This window comes from Pipistrellus hanaki (genome assembly GCF_964339955.1).
Source record: "Pipistrellus hanaki genome assembly, contig: scaffold_41, whole genome shotgun sequence".
Classification (NCBI taxonomy): Eukaryota; Metazoa; Chordata; class Mammalia; order Chiroptera; family Vespertilionidae; genus Pipistrellus; species Pipistrellus hanaki.
Genome location: NW_028182292.1, coordinates 824,027 through 841,212, shown reverse-complemented (window position 1 = coordinate 841,212; position 17,186 = coordinate 824,027). Strand labels below are relative to the sequence as shown.

The 17,186-nt window shown below is 51.9% G+C and overlaps 2 protein-coding genes across 2 annotated transcripts; one reads left to right on the top strand and one right to left on the bottom strand.

Moving 5' to 3' along the window:
- Positions 1-1,489: 1,489 nt before the first annotated feature.
- LOC311615984 (UPF0488 protein C8orf33 homolog) lies at positions 1,490-3,644 on the bottom strand (the record flags this gene model as incomplete). The annotated part of the gene is made up of 6 exons (XM_084907134.1): positions 1,490-2,254; positions 2,536-2,682; positions 2,829-2,913; positions 3,015-3,244; positions 3,336-3,381; positions 3,471-3,644. The coding sequence occupies 6 exons, from the start codon at positions 3,642-3,644 to the stop codon at positions 2,115-2,117; spliced, it is 822 nt and encodes a 273-aa protein (XP_084763260.1). The 3' UTR covers positions 1,490-2,114.
- A 2,789-nt stretch (positions 3,645-6,433) lies between these two features.
- Positions 6,434-15,144, top strand: ZNF16 (zinc finger protein 16). The gene is made up of 3 exons (XM_084907144.1): positions 6,434-6,565; positions 9,691-9,895; positions 12,881-15,144. The coding sequence occupies exons 2-3, from the start codon at positions 9,700-9,702 to the stop codon at positions 14,722-14,724; spliced, it is 2,040 nt and encodes a 679-aa protein (XP_084763270.1). The 5' UTR covers positions 6,434-6,565; positions 9,691-9,699; the 3' UTR covers positions 14,725-15,144.
- Positions 15,145-17,186: the final 2,042 nt, after the last annotated feature.

Below are 17,186 nucleotides of genomic sequence, written 5' to 3'. Positions count from 1 at the left end.
TTTGCGGGGTCACAGGGTATCACATGGTTAATGTCAGATTGCTCGTGAAGGAACTTCTCCGTGCTATACTTGTCACTACTGTACTTTTGCTTTGGGGTGGCTCGGAAAAAAAAAGAAAAAGGTGTAAACAAATGACGCAATTCCAAAGATGTCCACAAGAAGGCGACATACCATCACAAAAGTGGTGTTACCAGGTATATCGATTAATAACGGGATTTTTTTCCCCATAGATCGGAGTTATTAGTAATTACCTTAAACTTCTCGCAAATGCTCTTCTTTTTGGCATTAAACTCGACATTTTTATTTATTTATTTATTTTTAAATATATTTTATTGATTTTTCACAGAGATGAAGAGAAAGGGATAGAAAGTTAGAAACATCGATGAGAGAGAATCATCGATCAGCTGCCTCTTGCACACACCCTCTGGGGATGTGCCTGCAACCAAGATACATGCCCTTGCCGGGAATCGAACCCGGGACCTTTCAGTCCGCAGGCCGACGCTCTATCCACTGAACCAAACCGGTCCCAGCTAAACTCGACATTTTTTTAAGTGTTAAAATATCTATGATGTTAACGCCTTCAGAAAATATGACATGAAGCTTTGAAGATTGTTTATTCAAAAGAGCATAGGTATCAAATAGCATATATATCCGCATATGTGCACTTGCCATTTTGCTTACCGGACTTTTAGAAAGTTTTTTTTTTTTAATATGTTAAGAATCTCAGAGGGGAAGGGAGAGGGAGGGAGAGAGAAACACCAATGATTAGAGAAAACCTTCCATCAACTGCCTCCTGCGCGCCCCACCCTGGGGATGCAGCCCACAACCTGACATGTGCCATGACCGGAACTGGAACCACAGGATCTCTTGGATCAGAGGTCGAAGATCAACCACGGAGCCACACCAGCCGGAAGGCATAGGTGGTTTGAATGGTCTCTTCTGCAGTCAAAGCTCCAAAACAGAGACAAAAAGAACATTTCCTTGAGAATCGGAGGCGAACTGACCAGGCACTGGAAGCTCTGAGTTCTTTGGAAAGGACTCTGCTCTCCAACCCTCAACCCCAGCCTGTGACCCTGCAGCAACTGCCAGGCGGCCCCAGGACAGGGTCCTCCGGAAAGAGACACTAATTCCTCTGCCTCCTGCTGACTAGGCTGCTGGGTTCCAGGTGCCTACTGAGTATGGGATGCACATCGGAGAGACACCATCAGAGACAGCATTGGAGCCACTGACTGAGAAACTGCAAAGCCTGGCTCGGGGCAGCACAAGCCCTGGGGCTCTGGCCTGGTTGCCAGGAACAAAGGTTGGTTGCACAGCACCCTGCCCCAAGGAAGACCACAGAGGACTGAGCGTGATAGGAACCAGGACTGAGTGCACGACGTGGCCTCACCCGAGCTTCGTCTAACACAGGCAATTCCCACTCTGTCACCCATTTTTATTGTTTTGTTTGTACAGTTTTTTCTTTCTTTATTTTTATTTATTTTTGTTGTTGTTTTGTTGTTTTATACAGTTTTTTCTTTCCTTAAGGACCATCCTGTGTAACAGCATGCCTTTCCTAAGTGAGCACGAATGTGCAATTATGATGCTTCCCCCTCACCCTTAGCCACAGTTTAACCCTGAAAACTGAGCAAGATGTTCCTGCCACATGCTGACCCTTGTTTACTGAAGAAGCCTTTTTTTCAAAAATATATATATTTTATTGATTTTTTTTTTTTTTTACAGAGAAGAAGGGAGAGTTAGAAACATCGATCAGCTGCCTCTTGCACACCCACCACTGGAAATGTGCCCATAGCCAAGGTACATGCCCCAACCAGAATCGAACCTGAACATCACAGTATGCCAGCCGATGCCCTATCCACTGAGCCAGACTGGTTTCGGCATTTTAAATGGACTTCTGTCTTCTAGCCCCAGGAACCACTGATCTGAAAACCTACCGATGGGGCCTGTGGTGGTCAGACAGTATTCAATATGCTGGCCTTACATCTGCCCAGCAGCCATGGCACCAGGTGAACTGACTGTCCAGGGACGGACCAACCCCACATCCTTCTGACTAAGTGCACTCCCGGCAAACCCCTCCACCCTGGGGGAAGGGGGCAGGTGCAGGAGGGGAGGAGAGGCTAAAAGAAATTGAACCTAAACTCTTCCTCTGGAACGTCCGCGGTGGCCTTAGGTCCCCTTTCCAGGCGGGGCCTGCAGACCCTTCGGCTCCTCTTCCTGGCGGCCTCACCCACAGGCTGCACATGGGCTGAACGGGCTGCTGTGGGAGAGGGGAGAGTGTCAGCAGGTAACAGCAGCTCATGCCCACGGGACCCGTTCAACCAGAAGCACTTTGTGTCAGTGAACGGATTTCTGTCTCAAAGTCACAGGGTAGATCTCACACCACCCCGGCCATGGAGCAGAGTCTCTCCACCCTCACCGCCCCCAGAGGCCTGAGATCTGTCTCCGGAGGCACAGGCCTCCCCTAGGCAGCCCTGCTGCTCTGGGATTCTTCCTTTGGCTCCTAGGCTTTTAGCAGGATCGGCCCTTCCCGCTCCTCACCGGTCTGGAGAGCCCGCAGGGCTTGACGCCGCTCCGCTTCCATCTGCGCCCGGTAATCCCCGAACAAGGAGCGCATCAGCTGCCTCTTGCGGGGCAGAGGGGTTCTCCCGCTGCGCAGGGTCCGGATGGCCACGACAGCCTGCTCTTCTGCAGGTGAGAACGCAGGAATGGAGGCCTCCTCCATCCTCACCGCACGTCCTCACCGCCCACACAGAAACCACACGCCTAGCCCCAGGCAGCCCCTGCAGGCCCGGCCTGCCAATCTGCCTCCCCATCCCTCCCAAAGCGCTCACTCTGCTTCGGGCTGGGGCTCTGCATCCGGAGGCCTAGTTCAAGCTGCTCCACGCACCAGGCCAGCTCACGGGCCAGCTGCTCCGCCTGAGGCAGAGGCGGCGGTGGTGAGAGTCCCCGCCGCCCTCTCAGCCCTCCCCAACACCGCAAACCCCGGGGACCCGCACCCAGGATGCACCCGGCCTTGCCTGGGCCTCCGGGCTCGGAGAGGGCTCCGGGGCCGGCTTCTCGCAGGCCTTCCCGGGTCCATTCGACACCGAGGCCCCTTTCCGACTTTTCTTCTTGTTTTGCTTCCTGGAGGCCGCGTCCCCATCACCGCATACGGGATGCACCCTGGAGGTGTCGTCAATGCGCGCGGGGTGCCCTGTGACATCACCGCGCACAGATGATCCTATGACGTCACTGCGCACGGCGTGTCCTAAACAGGGACAGACGGTGAAACCGACAGTGGAAGGAGTGGGGGGGGGGGCCGGCCAGAGGAACCAGGGGCTGCGTGGCGCGGGCGGTACCTGGGGCGGGGGCCGCCGGTGTCTCCCGGTCAGGATGTTCGAGGGCCTAGAGAAAAGGGGACAGCAAGAGGCTCACGCCGGGGCAACCCACGGACCGGGGCCCCGCCACCCACGCCTCCTCTCCGCACCGCTCACCGCCATGCGCTGCAGGCGCTTACGCCGGAACCTACGTAGCAGGAGTCCGCGGAGGATCCGCTCCTCCTCCTCCTCCTCCACACACAGCCTGCAGTGCCGCCCGCGCGGTGGGCGGAACCTGCGCGGTGGGCGGACACGCGCGATGGGTGGAACCCAGGAAGTGGGGCGGGACATGCACGGTGGGCGGGACGCGCTATGGGATGGACCTGCGCGGTGGGCGGGACCTGCGCGGTGGGCGGGACTCAGGAAGTGGGGCGGGACCTGCGCGGTGGGCGGGACCCGCGAAGTAGGCGGGGCTCGCGCTGGGCGGCCGCAGGCGTGACGCACTCGGAAACAGTGTTGAATGAACGGAGTGCAGACTCTGTTTCGGGTGAAATGACAGCGGAGAGGGGCCCGCTGGCTCTCCAAGCTCACCTTCCGGTGGAGCAACAGCAACAGGTGAACCAGCGTGAAGGGCTGTCCAGCAGCGAAGCGCTGTGAATGGTGGCTGAGAGTCAGCAAGACTTCCCGGGCAAGCACATGATAGTAAACTGAATTGGAACCCTGGAGGTTGTTGCTCCATGCTTAGAGCATCTGTCTTTGCAGCTGAGGGTCGTGGGTAAGATTCCCGGTCAAGGGCATGTTCCTGGGTTGCAGGTTCTATCCCAGGACACAGTGCACGTGGGGGAGGCAAACCATGTGTCCGAAATCGATGTCTCCGTCTTCATCTCTCTCCCTCTCTATTTCTCTCTCTCCTTCCCTCCCACTCACTCTAAAAATGAATGGGCCATGCTCTGGTTTCTCTTCAGATCGCATAAATCTTTCGCCTTTAAAAATGAATGGGCCAACAGTGGATAGAGTGTCGGCCTGTGAACTGAAGGGTCTCAGGTTCAATTCCGATCAAGGGCGTATACCTTGGTTGTGGGAACATCCCCAGTAGGGGGCGTGCAGGAGGCAGCTGGTCAATGTTCCTCCCTCATCGATGTTTCTAACTCTATCCCTCTCTCTTCCTCTCTGTAAAAAATAAATAAAATATATATTTAAAAGAGAGAAATAAAAATTCATGGAGCCGAAACCGGTGTTGCTCAGTGGATACAGTGTCGGCCTGTGGACTGAAGGGTCCCAGGTTCGATTCCAGTCAAGGGGATGTACCTGGGTTGCGGGCACATCCCCAGTAGGGGGTGTGCAAGAGGCAGTTGATGGATATTTCTCTCTCATAGATGTTTCTAACTCTCTATCCCTCTCTCTTCCTCCCTGTAAAAAATCAATAAAATATATATGAAAAAATTAATGGAAAAATATTCTTGGGTGAGGATTAACAACAGCAAAAATAGGTAATTTGAATGAATAGAGAGAAATTCTATATTAATGTATTGGAAAATTTGATATTATAACTGTATTAATTTTCCTCAAAATAAACCTATAAACAAATTTAACAAAATTCAATAAAAATACCTGTTTTGGTTTTTAATATTTTTGTGGAACATATTACATATGTCCCCCTTTCCCTCCATGACCCCTTCTAGCCCATCCCCACCCACACCCCCCACCTCAGACCTTCACCACCATGTTGTCTGTCCATGGGTTGTGCATATATGCATACAAGTTTTTCGGTTGATTTCTTCCCAGCCACTCACCCTACCCCATCTTCCCTCTGAGCTTCCTCAGTCTGTTCTATGCTTCTATGTCTCTAGATCTATTTTGTTCATCAGTTTATTTTATTCATTAGATTTCACATATGAGTAACATCATGTGATACTTGTCTTTCTCTGACTCGCTTATTTAATGCAAATGTACCCCCACACGTACTGCGTAGTTCAGGGCTCAGGTTCAGGGTCGGGTTCTGGAGGAGGCCGCACACAAATGAAAGAGACAAGAAAATACTAACTTGGGAATTGGCCAGGTGGAAGCCCAAGAGAGGACTCCACTTTGCTCTGGCCTTGAGATCCCTTTCATTCAGGTTTGGGATCCACTGATGGCCTTTAGGCAGGCAATTTCCACTAACAGGCAAATTATCCTATCAGTAAGAAGTTACATGAGACTAAATGGTGGAGTTGCTTCAGCTACCTTTGTCTCCACCCTACAGTGGGAGTTTGGCTTTGACCCTTGCCAGAGCCTCAAGGTTGACCAGCCTTCCGGACTCCTTATCCACCTCTTTCTGCTGGTGAAGGCAATGGGCAGCTTCCAATAATTTCAATTAGCGTAATACTCTCCAGGCTTCTCCATGCTGTTTCAAAGGGTAAGAGACCCTTCTTCTTCTTCTTTTTTTTTTTTTTTTTACTGTTGCATAGTATTTCATGGTGTAAAATAATGTACTACAGCTTTTTTATCAACTCATCTGTACATGGGCACTTGGGCTGTTTTAAGATACTAGCTATCAAAAATTGAGCTGCTGCCATAGCTGGTTTGGCTCAGTGGATAAAGCGTTGGCCTGTGGACTTAAGGGTCTCGTGTTCAATTCTGACCAAGAGCACATGCCTGTGTTGCAGGCTCGTTCGGTTCCCAGTGAGGGGCCTGCGGGAGACAGCCGGTCAGTGATTTTCTCTCATCATTGATGTTTCTCTCTCTCTCCTCTATGAAATCAATTAAAAATATATATTTTTTTAAAAATTGTGCTGCTATGAACATAGGGATGTATAAATTCTGATTACCTTTTCAATCTATTGGTTGTAATAATTGGATTGACGGATTCAGGTCTTTCATGTGCAGTCTTACTTTTTTTATCAAGTTACAGTCTGTTAAGATTTTAGAAGTTGCGTATCAAAGTCCACACAGAGGTATATAAAATTCTACCTGCATTTTTAATCTTTTTTTTGATTTGTTTTGTTTTTTCTATTTCGTTACCACCCCATTAGTTGCATGGACCGGTTCTAACAGTGGCTATCTGGCTGGGAACCACCGAGTCGCTGAGGCTTCCAGCTGCCTAGAGCGGCGACGCTGGCTCGGCCCGGTGGGGGTCCCTCCCACAAGAAGTTGGGCCGGGACTTCCGGAGTCCGCCTCCGGGCCGAGCCACTTAGCGGCCGCAGCATCGCCCCTTCCCAGAGCGACTCCAGCGCGCGAGGGCGAGAACTGCTCCGAGCCGGCCACCCTCCCGCGCGATGTCCGTGCCCACGGGGTGTGTGCCGGCCCCGGACTACCCAGCGCGGGCCGGAGGGGGGCGTGGGCACCGCGGGCGGCTGGGCGGAGGCTGCCGAGCCGTGGGGCGGGAGGGCCGGGGCCGCTTTCTGGGGGGCACCGCAGGGGCCGGCCCGCTCCGGCCCGGAGGCTGGCGGGGGGCCGCCCGGCGCAGCTGCCGCGGAGTGCAGGGGCGGCTGTGCGGTGAGTGCGGCCTGGAGCGCGGGGCTGCGGGGAGGAAGGGGCTCGGTGGGGACGCAGGGCCGGGTGAGAGGTGGGGCTGTCGCGCGGCGCTGGACCCACTGCCTGGAGGCCTCCTCGGCGGTGGATTCGCTCTCCGGGGAGTCGGGGGGATTTGCTCTCTCGGGAGTGCAGTGAGGGGTGGGTCACGCCCTTCCTGTGGATGGTGCCTGCCGTGGACTGGGGACTGCTTGTCCTTCCACTTGTCCCTGTTCACCGCCAGGTTGAGCCCTGAACCATGGGATCTTGCTTCCAAGTTCATGGGAAGAATACAGTTTCTTGAGGTTGTTGCTCTGAGTGCATGTTTCCCTGCTGACTCCTTTATCTCCTGGAGGCCCATGACCCCTGTGTGTCAGTGTCAGCGACAACACATGTCATTTCTTATAATTCAGGAGGCTAACCCAGGCGCATAGCCACAGTTCCCTCTGCAGAGTCTGTTTTGCTGTGTAATGTAGTATCCCCACAGATTCCAGGCATTCAGATGTGTACGCGGGTGGGATGGGCATTATTGCTACCCCCGATTTGGTCTCTATGTCCTCCTGGCCAAGGTCCCACTGGGATGAGAAGAACGAGATCTAAAATGAGGACAGTTTGTTACAATTTACAATGAAAAGACAAAATGTAGCTTAGAATAACCTGGAAGGGTACATGAAAAACTGGGGAGGGCGCTGAGGTACCTCCTAAAGCCTTTTCCTGCCTCTGAAATTTGAGCCGTAGAGTTGTGCCCATTTGGTGGCAGTGGTAATGATTTCAAGAATTTTAAAATTAAACGAACTGCCTGAATATTGCAAATGAATGAGTCTCCCCTTGGGAGAGGGAGCGTGACACCCCCCCCCCCCCCCCCCCAAACACACCATAAAAGTGACATCTGCTCTGTTCTGCTGACACACAGACGGGTGCCTTAAGTCAGTGCTCTTCCTGCTTACCACTTTTACCAGCCTGATCTTCCTAGTTCTGTCTCTTAACATAGAAATGTGGCTGGTGCCTCACCTTCACAGACAGCCAAGGCTTCTTACAGGCTGCCTCCCGGGGAACCCTGCCTCTGAGCCCCTAGAACACCCCTACCCCATCTCACCCATGCCTCCTTCCACCTTTCTAGTATATGTGCTGCCGAAGCGAGCACTCTTTCCATCTTTCTAAGCAGGTCTAGCCTAAAACCCTTCTGCGCCTGGTTTAAATGCCCCCAGCCCTAGGCCTCCGCCCTTCCCCTGCTGCCTCTGCCCAGAACATTTGCCCATCTCAACAATCCATTTGCTATCTGATCTGTCTCCCCACTGAGTCCCTGCGTGTCAACTCTCACTCCTGTATCTACACAACATCCCAGACAAGTCCTGATTGGCATATGGTGGTGATTGGGAAAACACGGAAAAGATGTTTCAAATATGAAAAATCCAACTTGGGCAGGCAGCTCAATTAGAGCGTTGTCCTGATTGATACAAAAGGCTTAGTATGTAAAAGCACATCCAAGAATCAACAATTGAATGCATAAATAAGTGGAACAACAAATGAGTGTTTCTCTCCCCCCACCACTTCTTCCTCTCTCAAAACAATAAAAAAAAAAAATTTTTTAATTCCAGTCCATAGATTGGCAGGCAATGATAGAAGGGTCAATGTACTCATTGATGGTACAGTGTGAAAAACGGGCTAAGGAAGGGGTGTTGCCCAATTCCTCGGTGAGCCGCTGGACACAGTGGATTTGCACAAAGATGGTGAATAGGATGGGTGGGGAATCAGTGTCACTGCAGTGACAATGAGCTGGGAAACACGATGCTCACCATCAGCAACCAGGTCCTGGGACCGAGTTCCCCACTGGAGCCCTTCTGGAGGGACTTTGTCTGTGTCCTCCTGCGATTCCATTAGTTGTCTGTGTTACAATTAGAGGCAGAGTGCTTCCTGAACTTGAGGGACCAAGGCTAGAGGCCAGAAAGGAAGTTGGCCTGGACTGGCTGCCCTGGTGTCCTGCGTCTGACACTGTCGTGTATTCAGGGGGGAATGTTTTGTCTTCCTGCTCAGAGAGAACAGTTAGGGTTGGAGAGATGATCACATTTTGGGAGTATTTACAGGATAAGGGTTGTTTTTGTTTGTTTGCTTTAAATATATTTCATTGATTTTTAAAATAGAGGAAGGGAGAGGGATAGAGAGTTAGAAACATCGATGAGAGAGAAACATGGATCAGCTGCCTCCTGCACACCTGGGGTTGTGCCCACAACCAAGGTACATGCCCTAGAACCTGGGATGCCAAACCGTTTAGGGTGATAAGGGTTGTTAATGCCTCAGGCCTGGACAAATTAACCTAGGGAGTTGTTGTGGGCACAAAAGTAACCCTGGAGCACTAACTCAAAAAAGAGATATAGAGTCTTGGAGGGAGGCACTGGTGGAGAGAGAGGATGGCTTAGGAGGGAGGAGATGAGGATATCCATTGTGGATGCTGCCGGGAGGGCACAGCTCTGACAGAACTAACCACTGTTATGCCACCATGACGACCGTGCACCTGTATGCAGCACAGGCTGCCCCTAGCTACCCAAACTGGGGCTGCTGGTCTCCTGAGTGGGCCAAATGGTCCACCCTCGGGGCATTGTCAGGAAGGAGGGTGGGCCCAAAGTGGGTGAAGGCTCTGTGGGGGCTGCTCTCTTCCTGTCATGGCAGGCCTGGGCTCTTCCACAGTGTGCACACAGGCCACTGTGTACCCTACCTACACACCTGGAGCCCTGGCTCAGGAATCTGCCTCCCTGTGGCTGGCTGACACTATTTGATCCAGGATCAGGGAATGTGGTGGTGATCCCCGAGACTCAGCATCAGGCTCTCGGGCCTTGGGGTTACAGGGGTGGAGGATGGGTCCCTGGAGCTAGCCCTCCTGCAAATCAACAGTGTCCTTTCTGCCTCCAGGTCCCAGTCATGCCCAGCCTCAGAGCTCACCCTGACGAGGCAGAAATGGAGTACTCAGTTCCTGCACCATCCCCTTGCACCCCTTCAGCCCAGGCCTGTGTGAGTGATGCTACCACCACAACCAACCCTGCATCTGCATTCTGTGAGCCACTAGACTGCAGTGACACTGAGCTGGGAATCACCCCCCCTCACCACCAGCAGCCAGGTACTGGGACCAAATTCCCCACTGGAGCCCACGGGACACCCCGATTGCCCGGGTGCCCGATTGCCAAAGTGAGTGTGGCACTTTGGTTTCCCAGCCTGACATACAGGAGTGTAGTGTGATGGTTGCCAGCTGATCCCTGACTGGCCCAAACAACAATGGTGATAGTCCTTTTCCCTCAGAACTCTACAGGTCTTGGCCTACTCTGTCTTCCTTCTCTCTGACCAGCTGCTTCCATCCCCTTCAAAGCCTGCCGAGTCCTTCCTAACCGCTCACTAGCTTTGCTCTTCTGTGGCCCTCAGTGGTGATCAGGATGGTTACTCAGTACTAGCTTTCTTCACTGGGACATGATGAGGGTTGTTGTGCAAGGGGACACTCCTACGTGGGACTATTATACTTGGGACATCTGGGCGGAGTAACCTACTCAGAAACTCTGTGGCCAAGGAAGGCTAGGCTGATAGTGTGGGTCAGTCTTCTGTGTGTCAGAGGGGAGAGGCTGGGCCAGTAGCATGTGACATTCCCTAGAAACCTCGGGGCTCCCAGCCTTGGGGTTGCCACAGCATAGTGTGTCTGGACTATGGGTTGGATGATGCATAGGGGTCCTGGGCAGACAGACTGAGTGTGTGGCAATGCCAGGTCTGCATGGAGAACAACAGAAGCATCCAGACAAGCCAGGGAGACAGTGCTATTGTGGTAGCAAGTTCCTAAAGTTCCAGGTGGTGGTGACCTGAATTGAAGGACAGGATGGAAGGTGACGGGCCCAAGGAGGCTGGGAAATACAAGAGGGGTGTCCTTTACCTGTCCAATCAGCACTGCTGACTGTGGCCAGACAAGGGGTTGCCCCAGCCCTGGGATGTGAGCCCTGTTGGGGCATAGTCTGGGCTGTGCAGGAGACAACAAGAAGGAGTGGTGGTCAGAGAAGGCCTTTCCAGTGAGGTGTGTTCCATGCAAGGCAGACCATAGGGAAGCGTATCTACCATGCTTGGGAAGAGCAGAGTTGGGGTGAGTGTGGGGAGGGACTAGGAGGATGAAGTGGTCTGCCTTCACCAGGATGCCTATGGGCAGGTGGAGGTGAGAGTCGTGAGGTGTGGCTTAATGTCCAGGCAGAAAACAGCAGCAGTATGGCCTGGGTGTCATAATTTGAATGAGAGACTCAGCATCTTCATTCAAATGAGCAATTCAGGGGAACGAGGGTTTCCTTGTTCCTTTAGGCATGAAGAGACAAGAGAGAGGTGCCCAAAGCCTCCTGGCGTGCCATAGGATCTTCAGAAAGATGGGCACAGCCACCTAGACAGTGTCACAGAGCAAGGAAGTGTTCAGCTGACACAGTCCCATTTGCAGGTTTTTAGCAGGGGAAGGTGAAGGTGGCTCTGGCAGGAGGACACGGTTGAACAGCACAGAATCTGACATTGCACTGGCGTCCACACCACAAAGTTTTTTTGCTTCTCTGGGCCCACTTCCCCACATAGTGACTTCCCACAGCAAAGCCCAGAAACCACTAGCTAGCACTCAGTGAACAACAGATAGGCCCAAGAAGCTTACAGCATGCATCATGGAAAAGAAAAATGGGTAGAATGTTTACTAATGTCATGCAGGGCATGTACTATTTTCTCTGTATAGCGGGGCGGGAGGAGTGCCTGGGTTTGGGACACACGCCAAAATACAGTCAACCGGACTCGTTGATGACCTGCTGTGGGTGAGAAGGGCAGGCAAGGGGCATCGGGACTTTGGCCTAAACCAAGCATGTCAAACTTGTGGCCCACAGGCTGCATGCAGCCAACAATGAATAGTTTTTGCAGTCCAGCCAATATAACAGTATGTAAGAAACGTTTTAATAAAAGTTTCATAACTAGCCGAAACCGGTTTGGCTCAGTGGTAGAGTGTCGGTCTGTGGACTGAAGGGTCCCAGGTTCGATTCCGGTCAAGGGCATGTACATTGGTTGCGGGCACATCCCCGGTAGGGGTTGTGCAGGAGGCGGCTGGTCGATGTTTCTCTCTCGTCGACACTTCTAGCTCTCTATCTCTCTCCCTTCTTCTCTGTAAAAAAATCAATAAATATATTTAAAAAAAAAAAGTTTCATAACTAAATTTCTATTCAATACAATATCCTTATATATAATTATTATTTTTTAAACATATTTCTTTATTGATTTCAGAAAGGAAGGGACAGGGAGGAAGAGAGAGAGAAAATCATGGATCCGCTGCCTCCTGCACACCCCGCATTGGGGATCAAGACGTGACCTCCTGGTTCATAGGTCAACACTCAACCACTGAGCCACGTTGGCCGGGCTATACATAATTATTAATAGCGAACCACAACATTAATTAATTATTGATTACTATAATCATGTTGCATTCATTTCCCTTACATGCCTTACGTGCAGGCGCACCATTTCTCTCCACTATTGCTAGCAGCATATATTTTAGCGACTGATTGCCATGTCTTTTGAGTTTTGGACTAACTTGTTGGTGTTTACAACAGGAAATATTTCCCTTTTGGGGAACAAGAAAAATAGTTTTATTTGTGTAACGCTTATTAATTTGTGCAGTTATTCAGTGTCTGATAAGTTAATGTTCAAGAAAAAATTTTTTCATAAAATGTTATATTATTTTGTTAACGATTACTCATTTATTTCAGCCCTTTGTTTTTAGCATGTCTCTATTGAAATAAACCTACGTTTTATGAAAATTGAAGTTTTTTTTTCAGCCCACATAATCTTAAACCTTGTTTACTTGTAACGTGTTTGCCTTTGAGATTGACATGCTTGCCCTAAACCTATAGACTGAAGGTGATTTCCTGAGATGTGGGTACTGGGGCAGACGGCTGAAGGTTGGTGTTCCCTTGCCATACTATCTTGTCCCTTTGGAACTTCTCTGCCCCTCCCTGTTCTCCTCGACAGATCTGGGACTAACACCCCCGGTGGGTCCCACACTCCCAGACTGTATTTTCCTGTTTCCTTCCAAGTTACTTTATGTTTGTCGTTTCAGATTGGGACACCAGGATTGAGGACAAGGAGTTTCTTGAGAAAGAAGACGTTTCTGAGGATTTAGACACACAGGCAGAAATATTAGAAAACTGTACCAATGATGTTTCCCTGGAACCTGAGCTCGGAGAACTCTGTGAGGACGTATTAGAAAGAGACTGGGGAGTCCATGATGACATTAGTCAGGTGCAGTCCCTATGCGGAGAGGAGGACCTCACACCAGTGGCAGTGCTCCTTACCAACCCCGTAGGGGAGAGAGAGATGCACTGTGATGATTTTGAGAGCAGCTTTAGTCAGAGCCCACACTCAGCAGTATATCAAGGAATCTCTGTGGAAGAGAGGCCACATCTGTATCCGTGTGGCCAAAGCTTCCAACACAGCATGGACATAACTAGCCATGAGGATCCCCACACAGCTGAAAGCACCTTCATATGTAATGAATGTGGAAAAACCTTCCGAGGAAACACTGATCTTATTCAGCATCAGATCATTCACATGGGACAGAAGTCTATCATAGGCAGTGAATGCAGAAAAGCCTTCAGCCAGAATTCAGCTCTTAAAAATCATCAGAGATCTCATGTGAGTGAGCCCTACCAGTGCAGCGAATGTGGAAGAGCATTCCATGTGCACGCAAACCTCATTAGGCATCAGGTCACCCATGGTGGAGAGAAGCCTTATGTTTGCAGTGACTGTGGGAAAGCCTTCAGCCAGAATTCCAGCCTTAAGAAGCACCAGAAGTCTCACATGAGCAAGAAGCCCTATGAATGCAGTGAGTGTGGGAAGGCTTTTAGGCGAAGCTCCAACCTCATCCAACACCAGAGAATTCATTCTGGGGAGAAGCCTTATGTGTGCAGTGATTGTGGGAAAGCCTTTAGGCGGAGCTCCAACCTCATCAAACACCACAGGATTCACACAGGTGAGAAACCTTTTGAGTGTAAAGAGTGTGGGAAGGCGTTCAGCCAGAGCTCACATCTGAGGAAGCACAGGAGGGTTCACACTGGAGAGAGACCTTATGAGTGTAATGAGTGCGGCAAGCCATTCAGCAGAGTCTCCAACCTCATTAAGCATCACCGGGTTCACACAGGGGAGAAGCCCTATAAATGCAGTGACTGTGGAAAGGCCTTCAGTCAGAGTTCAAGCCTCATTCAACATCGGAGAATTCACACTGGAGAGAAGCCTCATGTGTGTGATGTGTGTGGAAAAGCCTTTAGTTACAGCTCAGTGCTCAGAAAGCACCAGATAATCCACACAGGAGAAAAGCCCTATGTGTGTGGTGTCTGCGGGAAGGCCTTTAGCCACAGCTCTGCCCTCATTCAGCACCAGGGTGTGCACACGGGTGACAAGCCCTACGAGTGTCGGGAATGTGGGAAGACCTTTGGCCGCAGCTCTAACCTAATCCTTCACCAACGAGTTCACACTGGAGAGAAACCCTATGAATGTACTGAATGTGGAAAAACCTTCAGCCAAAGCTCAACTCTCATTCAGCATCAGCGAATCCATAATGGATTGAAACCCCATGAGTGCAACCAGTGTGGTAAAGCCTTTAACCGAAGCTCAAACCTCATTCACCACCAGAAAGTTCACACTGGAGAGAAGCCATACACATGCATTGAATGTGGTAAGGGCTTCAGCCAGAGCTCACATCTCATTCAACATCAGATCATCCACACTGGAGAGAGGCCCTACAAGTGCATCGAGTGTGGGAAATCCTTCAGTCAGCGCTCGGTCCTTATCCAGCACCAGAGGATTCACACTGGAGTGAAGCCCTACAACTGTACTGCCTGTGGGAAGGCCTTCAGCCAGCGCTCAAAGCTGCTCAAGCACCAGCTGACCCACACCAGGGAATGAAGCCACCCGAAGCTGCCGTGAGGCTCACTCCCTGCCCTCCACCCACAATCTGCTCACAAAGTCTGGGACCCTCCACTGGGGTGTTGTTCGCACGCTTTCTCTGCCTCCCTCCTGCCATTGCAGCCTCCCGAGGTGACCTTTGGTTCTTTTTCGTTTTGTCTTTACATGTTATGAGCCATGTTTCTGGTAGGGAAAAGATGATAGAGGCTGGCCTAGCGGGTTTGGTTCAGTGGATAGAGCCTCAGCCTGTGGACTGAAGGGTCCTGGGTTCAGTTCCCTGTCAGGGGCACATACCTGAGTTGCGGGCTTGGTCCCCCGTGGGGGGCATGCAAGAGGCAGCCTATCCATGATTCTCTCTCAGCATGGATGTTTCTCTCTCCCTTCCTCTCTGAAATCAATAAAAAATATTTTTTAAAAAGATAGAGGCTGCATATTTATGAAGAATTTATTACAGTAAACAAATGTAACAAAAAAGGTAGGCATTTGCTTCAAGGTAACCACAGTAATTCTTTTGTTTGGTAATTAGTCACAAGGAGGGAGTCCTTTGCCAGTGGCTGTAATCCATGTTGTGTTTACATTAAATCAGGTTGAGAGTATGTCAGGTCTAACTGCTGTCACCCTTTCCCAGTGTGGTGTGTACTCACACCAGCAGTCCCTCACCTTCTTATCCACTCCTGCTACCTTTCCTTTGTGCCTATCTGTAGTCTGATCCCATGCTTTTTCCTCATGGCTCTGCTGCGACCCAAGCCCCTGCTCAGGGCCACTATACAATGACACATGCAGCTGTTTCCTGCCTCCAGTTCTGTCCTTTACATCCTGGCGTCAGCTCCCCAGAGGACAGCTCTCCTTGCCCCATCTGTTATCCCTACTAGCTCCCAGGCTTGGGGTTTTCCCCCAGGCCCATTCACCAGACATTTATAAAGCACCTGCTAGGTGCCCTAGATGGAGACCGGCCCTCAGTTTCCCAGAGCCGTGTTCACACTCCCCGAGCAAGGGGGACTTGATCAAAAAGCAACACTTTTGCTACCAGGAGGCCCTGGTTGCCAGCTGCCCGGTCTCAGCATGGTGGTGTCATAGGGTGGATGGGTGGACAGGCCCCTCCTGCATTGTTCCAGGAGGAGAGGACATGGATAGTGTAGTCAGGTTTGTAACTGCGGTGGGGAAATAAGGGTTTGGCTTCTGTTTACACTGAGGAAAGAGGTTGTAGGAGGCTTGCAAAAGGTCAATGCCTTGGGCGTGGGCCAGAATGGGCTGCCCCAGAGACCATCAATGGTAACCCATCACTGCTCACTCAGAGACACAGGTTCTCTTCACCCCAACAGCTCCCAACCCGTGTTCACGAGGTAGCACTCTAGAGCATGCTGCCCTGTTACCTATCACTCGGTCTCTCAGCCTCCTGGGAGGCTCCAATCTCCCAACCCAGGTGCTCCCTCTTTCCTCTCTGGCATCACATTTCTCCTCCAGCCTGAATTCAATGTTTTTTTTTTTTTTTTTTTTTATATGCGAGTGCTTGCTGGCCCTCACTGGGATACAGCAGGAAACGACAGAAAGAAATGGTTGTGCTTGAGAAGTTAAAATCTAGTGAGCGAGGCCATGACAAAGTGTAAAGCAGGGAATGGGGTCTGAGACGACCTTGGCCCCCAGCTTCACAGTCCTCGGTAGAGACTGTGGGGGGTGGAGAGATGTGATAAGCGGAGTTCCCTGGAGAAAGCTGCTTCCACGACTGTTAGGAGGACGCTGGCGCACACCGGTTCGGGGTCCCCGGCTGCCTAATCGCGCACATCCTCCACTGACCTGCCTCGACATGGGCTAGACCGACCCCTCCAGCACCGACCTGCGCTGCTGAATTCCTCCTGAGACCTCTGAGCGCCGCAACACCTGTGCCAGATGGAGGGTTACCCCCACGGCTCCTCCCAGGTGGCCGGGACCTTCCCCCTCGGGACGCCTCTCCCCAGTGCCCGCAGGCGCCGCGGCGCCGCCCACCGCCTCCGGGGCCCCAATCCGTAAGCAAGCACCGGCGAGGAGGTCTGTCACCTTCACAACCACAGCCAGGCCCTCCCTCGCGGGGTCCCGGAGCAGCGGACAGAAGCTCCGCCACGGAGGGAGCGGCAACCCGCACAAGCGGAGTAGAGACCCGCCAGCGCACAGGCCAAAAGCCGGGCGCCAGCGCGGTATCTTCGTCCCCAGAGATGGAGGCAGGCGGAGGGGGGCGGGGTGGGGGCGCCGGAAGACCCGAGGAGGCCGCCGGAAGTGCGGTCAGTACGAGGCCCGCGCGCGAGGTGGCCTCTCTAGGCGGCGCAGAGACCTCCGCCGATATCGGTGGCTCCGGGGCGCGCGCCTCGCTGTCACTCAGGAGAAAGGCGCCGGGAGGGGGCCGACGTCCGGCCTGGGAGACGCCGCGCTCTGGGATTGGTGGTCCAGGAGAAGGGGCGGGGCCTATGGAGGCGGGGGCCTCGCGGATT

Bases quoted from the DNA above. Each gene is read 5' to 3' on its own strand.
- ZNF16 (XM_084907144.1), top strand. From the start codon at position 9,700: ATGCCCAGCCTCAGAGCTCACCCTGACGAGGCAGAAATGGAGTACTCA. The intron at 9,896-12,880 runs GTACTGGGACCA...TTGTCGTTTCAG, and splicing joins CCCTCACCACCAGCAGCCAG to ATTGGGACACCAGGATTGAG.